At 43.1% G+C, this 18,215-nt stretch overlaps 1 protein-coding gene across 2 annotated transcripts in view; it reads right to left on the reverse strand.

Annotated features, from left to right (window-relative positions):
• Positions 1–18,215, reverse strand: part of PIK3AP1 (phosphoinositide-3-kinase adaptor protein 1) — a 40,277-nt gene that overhangs the window by 19,182 nt on the left and 2,880 nt on the right. Inside the window, exons 1-4 of one of the 2 annotated variants that reach the window (XM_009697521.1) lie at positions 4,622–4,878; positions 4,143–4,289; positions 3,134–3,278; positions 1,448–1,590 (exon numbers count right to left, since the gene is read on the reverse strand). In XM_009697521.1, coding sequence (XP_009695823.1) covers positions 1,448–1,590; positions 3,134–3,278; positions 4,143–4,217 — 363 coding nt within the window. In that variant the 5' untranslated portion in view covers positions 4,218–4,289; positions 4,622–4,878. Of the gene's footprint in view, positions 1–1,447; positions 1,591–3,133; positions 3,279–4,142; positions 4,292–4,621; positions 4,879–18,215 lie in introns of those variants that run through there. The other variant, XM_009697520.1, reaches the window with a different exon arrangement.

The raw sequence follows: 18,215 nt of genomic DNA on the forward strand, positions 1-18,215 counted from the left end.
CAGATACAATCTTACTTCTGAAACTGTTCCAATGAAGTGTCACTCCTGCTCTAAGCATGAACTACTCCGTTTTGAATTGCTCTGGTGTACACTCTGGGTTTGGCTTTGGAGTGGTTCTTAGCCAAAGACTGGGAAGCATGCCTATTCCCCAACTAGAAGCACAGCCCAGTACCAACTGCTCCACAACTCGAACTAAACAGATAGGGAAAAAAACTCAGGTATGCTGGTGACTAATGACACTGCTCTCTGGGCTTCCGCTACATGGCTGATCAGGGACATGCATGCAGGCAGCAAAGACAACACATCTGGAGAACTTGCTTGTGCAAGCTTTACCCTTCTAATAGGGTTCAGGTACCCTAACTGTGCAAAATCTGATATGGGAACTGTCCTGGTTTCAGCAGGGATAGAATTAATTTTTTTCCTGGTAGCTGGTACAGTGCTGTGTTTTGGATTTAGTATGAGAATAATGTTGATAACACACTGATGGTTTAATTGTTGCGAAACAGTGCTTACCCTAAGTCAGCGACTTTTCAGTTTCCCATGCTCTGCCAATGAGGAGATGCACAAGAAGCTAGGAGGGAGCATAACCAGGACAGCTGACCCGAAGTAGCCAAAGGGATATTCCATACCATAGAACGTCATGGCCAGTATAGAAACTGGGGGGAATTGGCAGGGAGGGGCCGATCACTGCTTGGGGACTGGTTGGGCGTCGGTCAGCAGGTGACAAGCAATTGTACTGTCCATCACTTGTCTTTCTTGGGTTTTATTTCTCTTTCTCTTTTTGTTATCTCCCTTTTCATTACCATCATTATTGTTATTATTATTGTTATAATATTTTATTTCAACTATTAAACTGTTCTTATCTCAACCCACAGCTTTTACCTTTTTCCAGTTCTCCTCCTCATCCCACTGGAGGGGTGAGGAGTGAACAAGCAGCTGCGTGGTACTTAATTGCCAGCTGGGGTTAAACCACGACAGAACTGAGCAGTGGCTTTAAACAGGTAAGTGCTAAGAATAAACAAATCATTTTATGTTATTCTACTTCATTCAGCTAGTATGAATCTTTGCTACCTTTTCATATCCTTTCCAAGAATCCTTAGGTACAAATTTCCAAACAATGTACTACTTTATGGTACTTCCTGTTACATCAAGTTCTGTCATCCCAGTCTTTCAAGTCATCAAGGTCTAAATGTGAGTGTTGATTGATTGCATTTTTTTTGTTAGTTGGATAGCCTGAGTCACCTTAGCCAGCTATTTGCTCCAGAGACAGAAAAAGCACCCATGCTTTTGCTAAAAGATGATGTTAAGGTTATGTGAAAATCCCTAAATAACCTTGCATTTCTTCATTTCAGAACAACTACTTCATGGCAAGCATTTTTGCATACGTCCACTTGTCTAGACTCTGAAAGAGCTGGTTTCCAAAGCAGCTGTTTGCTAGAGTCATTACCTGACACATGAACTGTACCGGGTTGGCTGCATTAGCCAACAGACTGCTGATTTCCTCCATGTCGGTATGATAGGTGACACTTGTTTCTCCCACCATCAAGTCCCCTGAATATATCTGCAGAGGCACTGTCCCAGAGGTTAAATCTTTGAAAAGAAAGAGAAGAAATCACTATTAAGAATAAACAATGGGAATGAGTCTGCATCAAATATCCTGAGGATAAGAGGAGTTTGGAGACACTGCCAGCTGGATACCAAAACAGTTTCTGTTGTACTGAATTCATGAAGAGTCATGAAAAAAAAAAGGAGATGATGTTGGTCTGAACAATAGGTAGGAAAGTACTTTGGAACTACCTTTTTCATAGCTATGTCAATGCTCATCACCTGTGACCTCCTAGGTCCTCTGCTAACAGTTGTCTGGACCACTAATGTTAACAGTACACGACCTCAAACTAGAAAGCCTCACATCTCTTCACCCCTCGCTTTGTCTGGAGCAGTCTCTAAACCATGCCATAAAATATGAGAGCTAGGGAAGAAAGGGAGAGAAACCAGAAAAGTCACTAGGGATTTTGCAACCCGCCAGCCTCACTAGTCTCTGAATGAAATCAACGTAAAAGAATTCCAGCTTTGCAACTTTATGCAGGCACAGGATTTAACTCCTACCTGCACCTTGGGAGCTGCTTGATGTTGTGTCCAATGTGCATTCATAAGTCTGAACTTTCTCTTTGAAACTCAAATATTTTGAATCTTACTGAAATTAATCTTTCCCTGTTTGGCTGTTAACAACACAGGAAATTATGAAATAGTCATGCACGAGAGGAATTAAAAATATATTTGTCTTACTGTTAGAAACTGCAGAGCTTACATAGATGTATACTCCATCAATGTGAAGGTCATGTTTATAATTCAAAGTGCAAGTTAGTTTCCAGGTCCATGTTTAAATTATAAGTCTTGATTTAAGACAGATTAAGTTCAACATTTTTATGTGGGTGAGGTCACCTTCTTTAAATCAATCCACCTCACTGACTTTAGAGGAGTTGCTACAATGACTATTAGTCTCTATTCTCAGAGCTGGCACAATGACTCTTCAAGAGGACAGACCAAAGTAGATTACATCAAATGATGCTGGGGAACTACTAGCAATCTGTACAGCTCCGAAATTTTGCCCCTAAAGTTTAGTGAACCTAAAGTTTAGACAACCTACAGTTTTGTAAATGTAAATATTCAGAGTGACAGAACATATCTAAATTAAAAGGCAAGCCAGGATAAATAGTTTCAGCTCTGATCACAGAGAGATCATCACACATTAAGTGCATACTGTTATAGTCATGCAATTATTTACTGGCACTTACCTTCTCATGGTGCCCTGCCAATGTTAATGTGCTGGTGGTTGTAACACGCAGTTAAGTTCAAAGTGCTTTACAAGGTGCAATCTGCTCTCAGAACTCCCAGTAAGGTGTTTCCACCCTGCAACCCTGCTGCTGCTGAAGGGGAAAACAGAGCCCCCAAGCAGCAGTCTGTCTCAGTTCCTCATGACAAAAGTATCACAGTTGAGAATGCAAGTTCAAGATTTCCTGGCCTCAAGTTTTCCTGTGTTGCAACCTTTACCCTTATCCCTCCGGCACCTTTCAGGACAGCCAGGTTGAGATAGAAAGGAAGGGGGGGGGTCAGAAATCTCAGCCCAGCTTACTTGGAGCCTCCACAGAGATTGTGTACTCATTCTCCATCTCAGCCAGCACACGCACCGACGACGCATTCTTTGGAGAGAATTCAACTTCAGTTTTCACTTCACCATCTAGTTTACATTTCATGATAATATAAACTGTTGTCTGCACCTGAGAGGAAAGGCATTACAACATGCAGGTTCACAACATAAGAACACTTACTTTGTTCAGTCCCTTTTCTAGGGGTTTTGTTGTCATTGCAAGTAACACATACATTACCATCTGTCAGTTTCACGGTCCTGAATGGTTTTCAGGAGCATCTTCCAGTCATGGAGTAACTAGGCAGGTGGCTTCTGTTACAGCTTGCACCAGCATAGATACATGCATTAAGCTGATAAAATCCAGATTTATCAGCTAGATTTATAAACTGATTAAAGCTAGATTTATAAAATTATTTCATTTCAACTCTATCAGTCTCTTCCCTCAAGCAACACAGCCCTGATCTAAACAGAAATAAAGGACGAAACTTAGACTTTTTCTATCTGAGGGGATGCTATACTAAGAAATGCTGTTTTTCAGACAGGAAGCCATGATCCAAGCTCGTCAGAGTCACTTGCAGGACATGCACCAGAATTGTCATATTAGACTGCATCCAGGCTGTGGAGTTCATTGGTTCATTACAACCATCTTACTCCACTTGCCACACCTAAATCTCACCAGAATGGAAAATGGGAAGTCAACAGTGTGAACCTGCCTCACAGCACCAAGACAAGCAGCTATGTTAATAAAACTATCTGTCAGTAAGTGACATTGCAGCCTAGACAACACTGGGTGCTGCATGTTACCAAGCTATTTCTGGGCCTACGGAACCAAGCTCATGAAACAGATGCTGAGGACAAGGGGCTAAGAGGGAAGGTGACAGAAAAGGAACTAGGGACTAATTCTGAGGCCTGTAAAGCTGTCCATTACAGAGCAGCATAACAGGTTGCACCAGCCCACAGTAAGAACATAGCCCAAGGAGTGGACATACAGTACCCCACACCGTATGCGGTCAGGCTGCACCACCGGATGGTCCCCAGTGCTCCTAGATGATCCATGTTCTTCACTCATGGTAAGTCTGTGGGAGTAAACTGGGTTCTTCTCGTCTTCTGTTTCTGTATCAGTCACAGAGTCACAGCCTGAGTCTAAAATAAAGCATACGGACTCCTGTTACATCACTCCCCTTTGCTGAAAATGCATATCTTATGCATCCATCCTGAGAAACAGCCAGGGAGGTGGTGGCATGGAACTTGCTATTCTTCTCAAAGTAATGCTCAGAAAAGGAGATCTAGTTGAAGAAAGGGAAACTACAGAGCTTCCTCTTTTTTTCCCTTAAGAGGATTGCTGGGGGACATTCACAAAGACACAAAAGTGCTGCAGTAGCACTGAACATGCTTATGAAACAAACAACAATGCCATTCTTTGCTGAGATGGATGATCCCTTCTCATGTTAGCGGGAAAATTAGTATGTTAATGTCTTATATAAGAATGATTGGGAACTGGACTCATCTGACTTCAGCTGTCCTCTGAGTACATTGTAGGATGGACAGCAGTCTTTAGTGTTCCTCTCCTAAAGTAAATTAAAACAATAAACTATTCTTTCATTTCAGTAGTATCTTTAGTTTTCTGGATCCTGCTTATGTTGCTCACCCCAACTCCCAAGTTCATTATCATGTCAACAAAATACAACATGAGGCAGTAGTCTGAAGGGATCCTGTTCCTCGAGCAAGAACTATAAGCTCCTGTATCTATACAAGAGTGCAGTACTCTACCGAAACCGACACAAGAGTAGAAGTAAACACACATGTAACCCTACAATCTGTGTGTACAAAACAATGTTTTCATTCCTGTTTCCCAGTAACAGCATGGATATTGATGGAAGAGCAAAAAAACTGAACTGATATCACTGGCTGCAAAAAAAGCTAGCCAAAATTAAAATAGATTACAGTTTTCCTACCCCTGCCAGGAGATATTTTTCCCAACTAGAGAAAGGAAACAACAGGTGATTTTCTATCTACTTAGTAGAGAGTGCTTTCTTACACAGTTTCTACCTCTTGATTCACGATTCACGCCTTTTTTCCCCTGTCTCCCAAACATGTGGTGAAAGTTACTGACTTCCCCTTGTCAGAAGACTAGCATGAATTCTTAAAACTCTATCTCTGACAGCCAAAATTTTCCAAACCTTGGAAAACTGTGGAGCAGTCAAGGATTTAAGACAGTATTTTGGAAGTTATTTGTTATTTACTACTTACTGTGAAACACATCTGTAAAGAGCAGTACAAATTACTTACTAGATAAAATCTCAGATTTGGACTGACAGAGTTTTTATATTGGTAAGAAATGTTCTATTTAAAAATGCTTGGTCCTGATGAGAAAGACCTAAGTGACCAACCACCCTGTCTAACCTGTGGCATCTATACAGTGAAGTTTTATTCAGAATCCCCCAACCTCTGGGTACATCAAGTTTCCACAAATCAAGAGAGCCAAAGCAGGCTTCTATTAGGAGTTCATGTTCTGCTAGTTTCAAACAGTGAAGCTAGAAGTCAGTCAGAAACTTAAATCTAGACTTCTTCATTATTATTATTACCAAAGACTTAAACTTAGGATATTTGAAATTCTTTGTCATGCACATTTTTTTTAATATTTTCTATGCATTTAAATGGGATTTTATGAACTATATGAATGCAACTTTGCTTTCAGGAGACAGGTTTTAAGCCACAAAATTTTAGCAAATCATTCAGCTGGAATTTTTGTAACAAATAGTGGCGCACATACACTTAAGTATGTGAATCACTCCACATGGCAAGTATGCCTACTCACATGAGTACAAACAGATTGCTGTTTTAATGTTTGCTGTAGAAGAGGAGAGACAAAAATCCGCAGTTCTAAAGTTGAAGTAAGGCATCACCACCAACATTGACATTTCTTAAACAAACCTAGAACATTACATGTAATTTAGCAAATAGATTTTAATACTGCAGCAACACGAATCTGCAGATTTGACTAAGAAATTACTTTGACACAAGGCTATGTACTGAATGTGGTCTTCTGGATTTTCAGACAGTGGTATTAAGTATTAAAGAAAATGGACTGAGGCTTTGAATTCCTTAACTCAGTATTTTAATTGATACTGTCCAAAGTCATCAGCTGCAAGAGCCAGATCCCAGTTTTGGGAACCCTTCTCCTAAGGAAAGGTGGACTACTCCCACCTGGGAGCACCAGGCTGCCCGGCTGCACAGGAGAAAATAAAGCACTGGTCCCACATCCTTCTGTCACAAGATAGCTATCATGTCAGGCATTTGGCATATGCAGAGCAAGATACCGTATCTTTTGGGGAGGTGGAGGAGAGGCAACTGTTACTAGAATAGCGTCTCTGTAATCTCTGTTGGTTATTTCCAATATGACTAAATCAGAAAGACTAAGCTCACCACAGATAAGAGAGAGCCAATGATGACCAAATTACAGCAAAGCATTAATGTTCCTGCAACATATGCACAAGCTGCCACTTGCCAGCATCCTGATACTAAGGGCATGATCCTCACTTCAATATAGAACCATTAGTGTGGTAATTTTGTACCTCAATTGCCCAACATATCGCCCATTTCAGAGGAAAATGAAACCTAAAGCTGTGGATGTCAGCTACAACATCTACAGTAAGCAAAGAGGGGAGCAAGAAGAGAACAAGCCCCCTGGTCTCTCTGCTTTACTGATGTTATTTGGTACTAGAAACAAACTGTCAGATAAAGAATAACTTGAGCCTTTAAGAAGTTCTGGCATTGCCTGATCCTGTCTTGCACTTCCTCATTCTTTTAACAGAGTTGACTGCCCAGAGGTCATATGTAAGAACACAGCTGTTAGGTAATATTGGAAGAAGCAAGCAATGTTAATCAGTAATTGGATTAATAGCTGATGAAACAAGCACTCAGAGTTTCGGGTATGAATTATTCATCTGTTTTTTCATTCAGAAAATTCTGAAATTGCAAATTACCAACTTCCCACATAAGCAGTGAAGTGATGTTATGGTCATCTCGCAAGTTCCACTCACGTGCTACTGACTTGTCAATGTGCAAGCATTGGAAAAGGAAACCATCCCATTACATTCAATAATATCCATGCTCTAAAGGGATGTGTTGTTAGATCAGGTTTCCCACTCACTAAGATACTTCAGCAATGACAACCCACTGGCATACACAGACTCAGAATTATATTATTGTAATGATACCCAGGCTGGAGAGGCCATCACTGAGGAGATCAACAGACTCATTAGAAAGTTATGTGAATACCTGAATTGAGCTTCTCCATGAGCAGCTGCAGTAGGTCAACAGCTCGTGGTTATAAACCGCGCTTCCTTGCCTGGAGGCCCTTTCTGTTCCCCTTTAAATGAAGGCTACCTCAGGCCACACTTGACAGTCTGTGAAATACTTGTGAGAATAGCAGCAAGGGGAGGAGATGCGGTCCAAGAAACCAAACCACACTTCCCCTTGAAGAACGTGCCCCCCTCCAGGAAGTGTCAGTAGCTGAGCTACAGAGAGCAGCCCCATGCTGGTCCCTTCTCACCTGCCCTGCCGGGCTCCCCACACAGCTGCCCTGCAGAAACTCACCCCTGGGAAAAGCCCAGGGAAAACATAGGCGTGGCCATGTGCTTCACAAGTCATTTGGCAGATTTGGAAACTAATATGAAGCAGCCAGTTATTTTGACCTGTTGCTGTACAGTGCACGCAGCTCATTCCGTCATCCATTTCCTCCTGGCTAAGCTGGCGGGCTATCGGCATGGAGCCGACAGCTGCGGTTTCTCAGAAGTCAGCCCCTACACCACAAGGCACGTGAATGCTCGGAAGGAGTCAGCAGCCTGTCCAGACCACTCTGTCATCCAGATATTAATGCAAATGGCACAAGTGAGCAACAGCTTGTCCCTATAGGTTCTGCATGTGTGGACTATGCCCCCGCTGGCATCTGTGAATCTCCCTCCACTGACCAGCTCACCAGCTGAGACAACTAGCTTTCACAAGGCCTCAGACTTTCACCTCAGTACACCCAGAGCAAGAGGGAAGGCCCTCAAAGAGACCTCCTGCAGACCTCCTGCTATCACCTGAAGCTTGCAACTGGCCAGCCTCCTTTTCCAAGTGCGAACAAGGACATTAAGTCTCCCAGAGCAACTCTAGCTGCGTTTGCGAGAAGCAGGCAGAGTACTGACAAAGTAGTCAGAGAAAGCAGGGAAAGTTAGCTTTCATCATGCTAACCTCAGAGTCCCTGCTTTATCAAGGAGATACATGCTCAGCAGTGAAACATCTTATGATAACCCCTCAAAACTGGGTTAGATATTATTGCTATTGTTATACACAGCAACATTTCCCCTTTCAACAGAATGGAGAGAAGCATGCAGAAAAGCAGCAACTGACAAGAAAAAAACACAGGAAAATGTTAAGGCTTTGTAAAACTGTCCATACAGAACAAATAAAGTATGGGACATCTCCACCTTCTCTCCAAACTCCTCGCCCCAAGCAGCTCATCTACAAGCATAGCAGCTACCAAAGAATCACAGAATCATAGAATCATTTGGGCTGGAAGGGACCTTTAGACATCATCTAGTCCAACCCCCCTGCGGTGAGCAGGGGCTTCTCCAACTAGATAAGGTTGCTCAGAGCCCCATCCAGCCTGACCTTGAATGCCTCCAGGGATGGGGCTTCCACCACCTCTCTGGGCAACCTGTTCCAGTGCTTCACCACCCTCATTGTAAAAATTTTTTTCCTTATGTCAAGTCTAAATCTACCCTCTTGTAGTTTAAAACCATTACCCCTTGTTCTGTCAGCAGACCCTGCTAAAAAGTCTGTCCCCATCTCTCATATAGGCCCCCTTCAGGTACTGGAAGGCCGCAATGAGGTCACCTCGAAGCCTCCTCTTCTCCAGGCTGAACAACCCCAACTCTCTCAGCCTGTCTTCATAGGGGAGGTGCTCCAGCCCTCAGATCATTTTTGTTACCCTCCTCTGGACCTCCTCCAACAGGTCCATGTCTTTCCTGTGCTGAGGGCTCCAGAGCTGGAAAGTGGTCATATTTCATTTGTCCTGTAAAACTGGAAGTTATAATAAACTGGGTCTCATCCTCCCTTAAGGAAACAAGCTGTATTTTACTACGCCAAGCTTCACTTGAGCCAGTGCGCACACACACACTTGTGCATCTCTTGGGGAAGCTGTATCCTTATGAAGAACACAACTGGGTTATTAAGAGACCTGTTGACAGGACCGGTGTTTCAACAAACTCTGAGAAGCCAGAAGGTAAATTGCGTTTATCTTTGTAACCTCCTAAGACAATATATATCCTTAATACTCAAAACCATACATTACTCCACAGTTCCTCTATAAAGCTCATCTCATCCAAACTTCGAGGTACAGATTTCCTTTGTTATATTTTGGCATTACAGACAGATAACTGAAAGGAGAAAAATATCTCTGCAGTGGAGTGCAAGAGGCTTTCATGACCTTCACGAAAATTTAACCCAAGTGAATGAAACTGTTCACTTTTCTTTGTTCAGTATTCCCAAATGCTGCTTCCAAGTTATTTTTTAATTTAATCTTTGAAACAAAAAGGATTTGGAGAAAGTTGAGTCACCAAAAGTTGTTCACAATGCCAAGGGCAACTCCATGTCACTCCTGTAAATACTGGAAGGTAGGGATAAGAAAGTGGCCAATAAATACCATACTTGGGTTGCAGGAACAGGAAACTCAGCACAGTTCTGAGAACAGTGAGGTTAAGAAAGGAAAGTCTGAAAAGCCACAAGAGTGGAAAGGACACAGAAGAGAAAGCAAGAAGGAAAAATACCAGACGCTAGAAAAGTACGGTAAAATAAAAACCTTGAGCAGATGGGGAATTGGCAGAGAACAGGAAGGTAACCCACAGGTACCTTCTGCGGAAATATTCCAGTTTAGCGACAAATGTCACCAGTAACTTCCAGTTGGCTGCTTGGGCTGGGCTCAGTTTTTAATTATTCCTGGCACTCATTATTAATGTCAGATGAAAAATGGGACTGAGGAGGCAAAGTCAGCTGCGAAGCAACTGTGATCAGACTGAAGCATATAACCATCACACCTCACATGACATTTCCTGATGTGCAGAAGCACGGGTAGAAATCCCAGATGGGAAGTCCTTCCTGCATTAGCAACGGATGGAAATGGGAACTGAAATTCTTGTCATGGATACAGTGCAACACAGGTAACAGCTGGGAAACTGCCTATCACACATCCTCTGCCCCAGCAACACTCCTCAGCCTCCTCTGCCTTGACTGCAGATGACTACTGGATGTGCTCTTACAGTTCCGTTTGGGATCACTGGTCTGCAGCCCCCTCTTCCTCAGTAGCTCAGGAAGATATACTCTTGGTCTGTAACGCTGCAGGCTGCATGAAGGCACCATCCACAAAGATCTAAGCACACGGAAGTTTCACAGAAGCGCAGCAGTTTCCCCAGGATGACAAGACAATACTTCGTAATCCTATCGCAGATTAAAGAGGAAATTGCAATTTGTGACCTCCTGCAAAACTCTTTCACACTTACAGCTCTTGTTCATTCATTAGCAGCCCTGAGCTGAGAGCAGGACCTTTAATGTAAAGAACTGGATGCACCCAAGATAACAGTGACTCTTACAACTGCAACATGCAAGACCTCAGGGAAAGCACACAGTCTGAATCGAGCATGGGTTTTCCTCCAACTCCAGTAACAGACAGACATTCCCCAAATACAGGCTCCTCAAAACATTATTCTGAGATTGTGTCAAATTCTGCTCTTAGAAACCTCATCAGATGACCCTGCACAGTCCTGGAGAAGAAATGTCTTCTTCCATTACCTAATTAAGCACATAAGTACCAACACTGCCCCTACAGCACTGTTACCTGTCCAGAAAAGACTTTGTTTCAGCTCAAATGCACACCTCACTCCAGAAAGTTATCCTGGCTTAGAGAGTCTGCTGAGCTAAAAAAAAAAATAAAATAAAAAAAACATCTGTGCATTCATCTGGGGCAGATGTTCACAACAGAAAGAGCTATAGGAGTTTTAAATACAACTGCACCCATCACAGCCCTCTTTCCCCTTCCTGTTTCCCCTTCTTGTCTTTGTTTTCACCAGAGGCTATGGCCCATGCAGCAGAACCAGTGGAAAAGAGCACACGTTTGACTGTATCAATGAGATGCAGGACCAGGATCTCTGCTTCAGCAGCTGACAACGGAGGTGTAAGCTAAGCTGCCAGCCCTTGAACGTCAGGATGAGGAGGAACATTTATACATTTCACTCATACCTACTGCAAAGACAGTAGCTGCCAGCTCAGGGGTGAAATGCATGAAATGCAGAGTCCCCTTTATAACACAGAGATAACATAGTTTATCTGACCACAACTACAGCATGCTACAAACGCAAAGTGTATTTAGCTTGTAGTTCTTTCACTAAGGTTCAAGCAAAAATGTACCACACTATGTCTGCCTCAAGCTAAAACCATGCCTGGCTATTACGGTCCAAAAACTGCAAACCAACTCATTGTAATTCTTTGAGCTCTCAGTTAGCCTGAGGGTCTCACAGGCCTAGTGGTCAATTTGTGAAAGGATTAAGTGTACAAACCTAAAGAACTAGCTGGGGTGCACAGGAACAGGACAGAGCTGGGAAAGAGCTTCTGAGGAAGATGCAGGGTTCTGGCCACCCAGACAACAGACACTGTGAACATGACCAAAATCTCAAGAAAGAGGGGCTGGAATAGTTCACTTCACCACGTGTGCCAGGAGGAGACAACACATACTGTAAAAGCATATGCACGGCTGATGATTTTTGAGGGTGCCAAGAATCACATTAGATTCATCATTGATTCAAGTATTCCTGAGCAACCACAGACAAGAAACACGAACATCCAACTTGCTGATTATCTCTCCTCTCACAGTATCTCCTTGCTTCAATTTAAGCACAATGCATAACATTTGCATGACAGAAAAGACTGTCCACAATAAAAGCCCACAAAGCTAGAATTCCATCTAAAAGAGCTGGGTAGCTGCTTTGGAAACATCCCACGAGGGATCGCTGTTTGACTGAAGGTGTGGTTCTACAAATGGCTTCAGTGGACCTAAGGCCACATCACCTTAGGACAGTCCTGCCCTCCCTCTCCTTCAAATAGTCTCTCTTGGAATACTACCCTTGCAGTCCAATGCCACACCAGATCAACCAGACAGATGAAAGGTGGAGAATAAGGCAGACCACTCTCTTTTGCAGCAATCCATGCTAAGGTCAGCCTATGCCACTCATGAAACTTCCCCCCAGGAAACTCAAGATCCACTGTTATTCTCAAGTCACTTTTGAAAAACATGTCAAAATTTTCCTGTGGTAATAACAAACAGCCATGAAAATCCTACAAAACGCAACCCTAGAAGCAAAACAACTGTCCAAGTGTGCAAAAAAGGTCTATGAAACAATCTGAAGTCCGCCCCACACATCTCTTCAGACCTGCTCCATAAAGCATATTTGGGTTGACCACACACTTCTGCAAAGATTTTGCAGCAATTACTTCAGCTGTTCCAAACTTGGAAGAAGTCACCAGTGATGGTCACTGGGCTCTTAAGCAGGTGTTTTAAAATCCTTGCCATTCACATTGGCAGATACTTAGAATTAGGCTTAGTCACTACCTTAAAGCAACCTGTAGGGAGATTATCAAAACTATAAGCTGCAGAGAAATATGATCAGTATTTGCAATGTGCATGAAGTCTATTATAGCCCAACGCTTCCTAACCACACCAGTTTCTGTACTTTATTAGTTCTGGGCTATCGTTTCATTGTCTCTGTCTAGAAAGCTAGCATGCACCTATGCTACACTGCTTGAATCTCAAACTGTCATGAAAGACGAGCCATGAAGTATTGCTTTCAATGTGCATAAACTGGGACTTTATGAAGCACCTTGATAACAAACAATATATCCATCCTGCAGCTGGTAAGATTATTTCAACTGCTCAATCCCATTTGCTACAGATGGCTAATGACACTCATCCATTTCTCTCAGTATCACTTGGGGGCTTAGTTAAGGTTTCCCCAATTGCTTTAACCAGCTCTCTGAAGTCTCTGCGTTTCCAGCATCAGTCATTTATAACCATACTAGCATCTGCAAGGAAGGGCATGCTACCAGTATGTTCTCTCAACCTTAACTCCTGTGTAAGAGCATCATAGTTTCCTCTCCTTGACAAGCATTGAGAACCAGCCAGACTGAAGAGCTCCCATATAATGAAGCGGACTCTCATTGTACCCAGAGGGCTGACTAATACCTCAACCATTGGTCTTCAAAGAGCAGGGTCAAAGAAGCATATCTTCTATTTCAACACAATGTAACAGAGAAAAATATAGTTTTAAGATTTCACTCAATTTTGCCCCTTCAAAAAGGGAAGAAGCAAGGGAGGGAGGGAGGACTGCAGTACACCAGATAACCATGCTACCTCATGTCTTCAAATCCACTCCAATAAGCTGGCAGAAATAAATGCTGGATGTAATTCTCTGAGATAGGACTACTCAGAACATATTCCTCCACAGAGCACTGAGAGCCAGAAGTAAACACCAAATGGTCCCCAGCTTTACATTTCTCTGTCCCTTTAGGTCTGTACATCAATTCCTGTCCCTTCCTACCCCCAGCTTGCTTCCTTCACTGTACTTCTGGTATCCAAACAGACTCTGAAGATGCAAGCAGAGATCACAAACTTGGCACAGGCATCCACATCCAATCTGCAGTTTCTGGAACCTCCTAAGGGCTAAAATGGCAATTGCATGCATGGGACTGGAAACTCTTCAGGAATGTTATGAGGACATGAGACCACAGCATCAGGGCTTGAAGAGATCAGCTGGTAAGAAAAATACAATGCTAGTATCTCTGCTAGGATCTCATACAGTCAATCAAAGAGACTCCAGCAGGGCTAGAGGCACATCGCAGTAAGTTAGACCTGCATGAATTGGGGTCTGCTCACAAGTTGGAGCCTCAGAGATACAGTATTAGCTCTCTAGCAATGTAACAGGTCCCAAAGCACGATTTTCTGTAAGGCCAAAGATTAAGGAGGTGGTTTCACCAAGCCATTGATCTGATATAGCTTCATGATCCTTCTCTAAGAAGATAACCAGGTATGTCAAATTAACTCGCAGAAGTCTCTCTGGCTGCTTTATTTCCAGCATGTCTCCTTTAAGGGGGTGCCACTACTTTCCCATAAAGTACTTTGCCATGTCATGCCTCTTCCTAGCAGGATTACTTTCTGCATCCAATGTTCCTCAATGGCCATGCTTTATGAAATTTAACAAGCAGCACAGGGAAGAGCTGCTACAGCATTCAGGTGTTGTTCTGCCTCCACATGCAATAGCAAACTCTATAGGCACCGGAAATCATGCTACAGCACTCCTTCTTGTAGGAACATCTTCCCATACAGGAACAGAATGGACATGTGGGGAGGGAGGTTGCAGTTCCCAGTTTATAGCACACCCTTCACTACTGCCTCATCTGTAAGTCTCAGTGTTAGACTGAGTATTCCTGACTGAAGTGCTACCTGCCAGAAACAGACACAGCGCAACACATACCGTAGCTGCTACTGTCAGAGGAATAGTTACCAATGCCACTGTACAGGACAAAGCAGCTGCACCTCAATGAATTGTTGTAGTAGGCACCTGAGAGAAGATCACCACTGTCCTATGCTGAAGTGTGCAGCTCTATTACTGTCTGGTGGCTTTTGTGGTTTCAAGTGAAAAGTTGCCCTTAAAAGTATTCAATGTGAGTTAACATATTTTTAAGGAGGGGGAAAGAAAGGAAAGCATGCTCAAATTTATCCACAAAAGCCACATACTGTTCTTCTAGGTTATGGTATTTGCTTTGTCATTTCTCACAACATAACACTGGATTTCACTGTGCTTATGTCCTGAAATAGTTACATGGTAAAGCAGAAGGTCATGAGTGCATCAAGGCCTAACATGGAGCTTGGCTGAGCAATCGAATGAACAAAGTCTGACATCCTTCCACAGAAAGACTATTGGCCAATGAGGTACTCCAGGAAAAACCTGCCTTTCAGCAGAAATCTCAAGATACGTAACAAATAGGAATTTATGTATCATCACTGAACAGATCATTTATCATTAACTCCCAAAGTAACAAGAGAGCAGCTCCTGCTAAACTTAAAAATTCATTTTGAATTTAGGGCTCTAGCCCTAAATGTCAGTGATAAGCAAAAGTTAGCAATCAAATAACTACAGAAGTGTCAGGCTGAAGGGAATCTCCCATGTACCACCACTTCATCCCCCTGGGTTGAGACACACCTGAGTACATCTTATGCATCTGTCCAACCTGACCTCAAACTCCGAGTAGCCTATTCCAAGGTTACTTCATCTTTACAGCTTGAATCCAGCACAGGACGACAAAGATTACTAAGGGACCATGGCATCTTTCATACAAGGAGAGGCTGCAAGAGCTGGAACTCTTCAGCCTGGAGAAAAGAAAACTTGGGGGGATCTTAGCAATGTTTATCTGATGGGAGGGAATGAAAAAGAGGGAGCCAGACTCTTCTCCATAGTGCCCACTGACAGGACAAGAGGCAATGGGCACAAACTGAAACACATGAAATTCCATCTGAACACAAGAAAACACTTTGTTACTCTGAGAGTGGTCAAACACTGGAACAGGTTGCTTAGAGAGGTTGTGAAGTCTCCACCTGCAGAGACATTCAAATCCTGGTCTTGGGCAACCTGCTTTATCTGACCATGCTCGAGCAGGGAGGTTGGACTAGATGATCTCAAGAGGTCTCTTCCAACCTGAATGACTCTGTGATCTGCTCTCAAGTTTCACTCGTTTCACCAGTGCAACAGAAGAAAGCCAGGAAGTTAATTCAATTCCTTGACATGTACAGGAGGAAGAATGACAACAGCTTATGTGGTTTCTGTTATGCCATTTCCCTCCCAACAAAAGCTCGCTGCCTTGGTCTCTGTCATCACTCAATGAGGCCCTCACTAGGTGGAATAACACTCAAGCTCTTCCTCATCTACAGGGCTCCAGCAAAATTCTCATCTTCCTTCTAACTGCCTACTGTCCTCCATATTCACCACATACTTCCTTGCAACCACTTCTGACACTCCTGTTTTGCAAGAAGTTTGCTGGTATTGATCTTTTTCTTGTCCATTTCATTGCACGAGAGCTCTGCTCAGCCAAGGCTGCACTCGTCCTTCAACAGCACGGTTCACAGCTGCTCTTACTCAGTTATCACATTAGCAATCTCAGCCAGATGTCTACTTCCCTGGGTTTTTCCCTGCCAGAGTTTGCTTGGGTACAGAAAGTTCAAAGCCACTGATTAATTAGTAAATGCTTTGGAAAGATCAACTTTTAAAGCAGGAAATTCGAAATTTTTCAAGACAACTTAGGTAGAAGCTGAAATAAACTGGAGAAGTTGAAACGTGCATAGTACAAAACAGATGCCAACTGAGCTTTGAGAACACAGGAAGAAGAGGAAGGTCGCTGACTCCAACTGTGTGGCATAGACTCCCAGCTGCCCAATACACACAGCACAGCATGGTGTGGTATCACAAACCAGACAAGAGGGCTTAAGTAGCAGGCTGCTCACTGCACCCTGGCTGGTGACTATACCCTGTCAGACCTGAGCTGGCTTCTACAGTGCCATTCTGAGCATTTCCATGTCCTTAGCATAGTTACTGCATAGCCTGAAAAATTTCCCCACTGATAACAGGAGTGCCCACAACTGCAAACCTTCATGCCCTCTGTAGTTCGCCAGGATTGAGAAACTGTAGAACTAAAAATGCCCCATCTACAAGAGAGCAAGAGTCAGCGTTAGCACACAGTTCTCCACAAGGCTAGATGAGTTCTTCCTCATTTCTGAATTCACACTAAACTAATAAAAATTAAAATAGTTTTCAGCATGTGATGTCTGGGGGTGTCATGTTCCCATGATGCACTAAACAAACCACAGCCTAACAGCTGCGCTTAGAGGCAACAGCACAGCCTGAGCAGGGCCAGTGTGCGGGCTCTGGGGAGGTATTTGCCCTCACTGTGTCCTGTGTCACATGCTCCACTAGCTCAGGATTCAGCTATTAGGAAGCAGAAGATCAGTCATTTTTGCATTAGGCTTAGTTTTTCAGTGTGTGCTGACATTACTGTTAGAAGTACTGGTGAACATGTGCGGAGAGAAGTGCTTCCCAGAGGAAGACACTCAGACAAATAATTTCAAATATGGTCATAAATTTTCTCTGCTAAGTGCTGTAGGAATTGAGGGCTGCCTCACTCAGGTAAAGTTCACAGTCTGCTGTAGAGAATGGACTTAACCTTCTCAGAGCTCCTGACTTCAAAACCTTCATCTAAAATCCTAACAATGAAATCCTGGGAGCAGAGCATAGGCTGTGCTTCTCTATGGGAGAGGTCTGCTGTCACAAACACTCCTACTTTAAGTCACCCATGCTGGGGTTGGCTGCAACCGAACTATAAAGCAGATGCTAATTTTTTATTACCAACCAAGAAGAAAGTTTTCAGTTTCACCCAAAAAAGGGAACTATGTACACCTGGAGTTGTCTTCTCTTCAGTGGAAACATCAGAACATTTGCATTTGAGGCCATTCACAAAACTTGGTCTGTAGAATCTCACGATGGAAGAGGTCACCTAGTAATTTTTTTCCCCACACAGAGGTAGGATCTGATACATTCATCCAAATACTTTTACCATGAAACCAGCCTATCTTAAGTAGGTTCTTCCTTCACAAGAGTCAGCATGACAGCGGATGGCTTGTGTTAGCAACTGCTCTGATGTGCACAAAGAAACAGCCTATTACCCAACTCTTGCACACAGCTGACAGCTCACATCAGGTAGGGCTCCCATAACAGTAACAAAAGTGCAGAAATTCTGAATCTTTGTGCACCAAACTGTTTGGAAAATGCTACAAGCAGACTCCACAGCAAATTAGTTTGGTTTTATCTCATTTTTTCTCTCAGTCAAATATTTTCTAGATATATTGAAGTCTGTTTGAGATCAATGTATCCCTTGTTCAAGTGAGACTAGAGAAAATAACCTGGGGGGCGGGGGGGGGGGGGTGGTG

This window comes from Cariama cristata, unplaced genomic scaffold, assembly GCF_000690535.1.
Source record: "Cariama cristata isolate BGI_N322 unplaced genomic scaffold, ASM69053v1 scaffold25483, whole genome shotgun sequence".
NCBI classification, from domain to species: domain Eukaryota; kingdom Metazoa; phylum Chordata; class Aves; order Cariamiformes; family Cariamidae; genus Cariama; species Cariama cristata.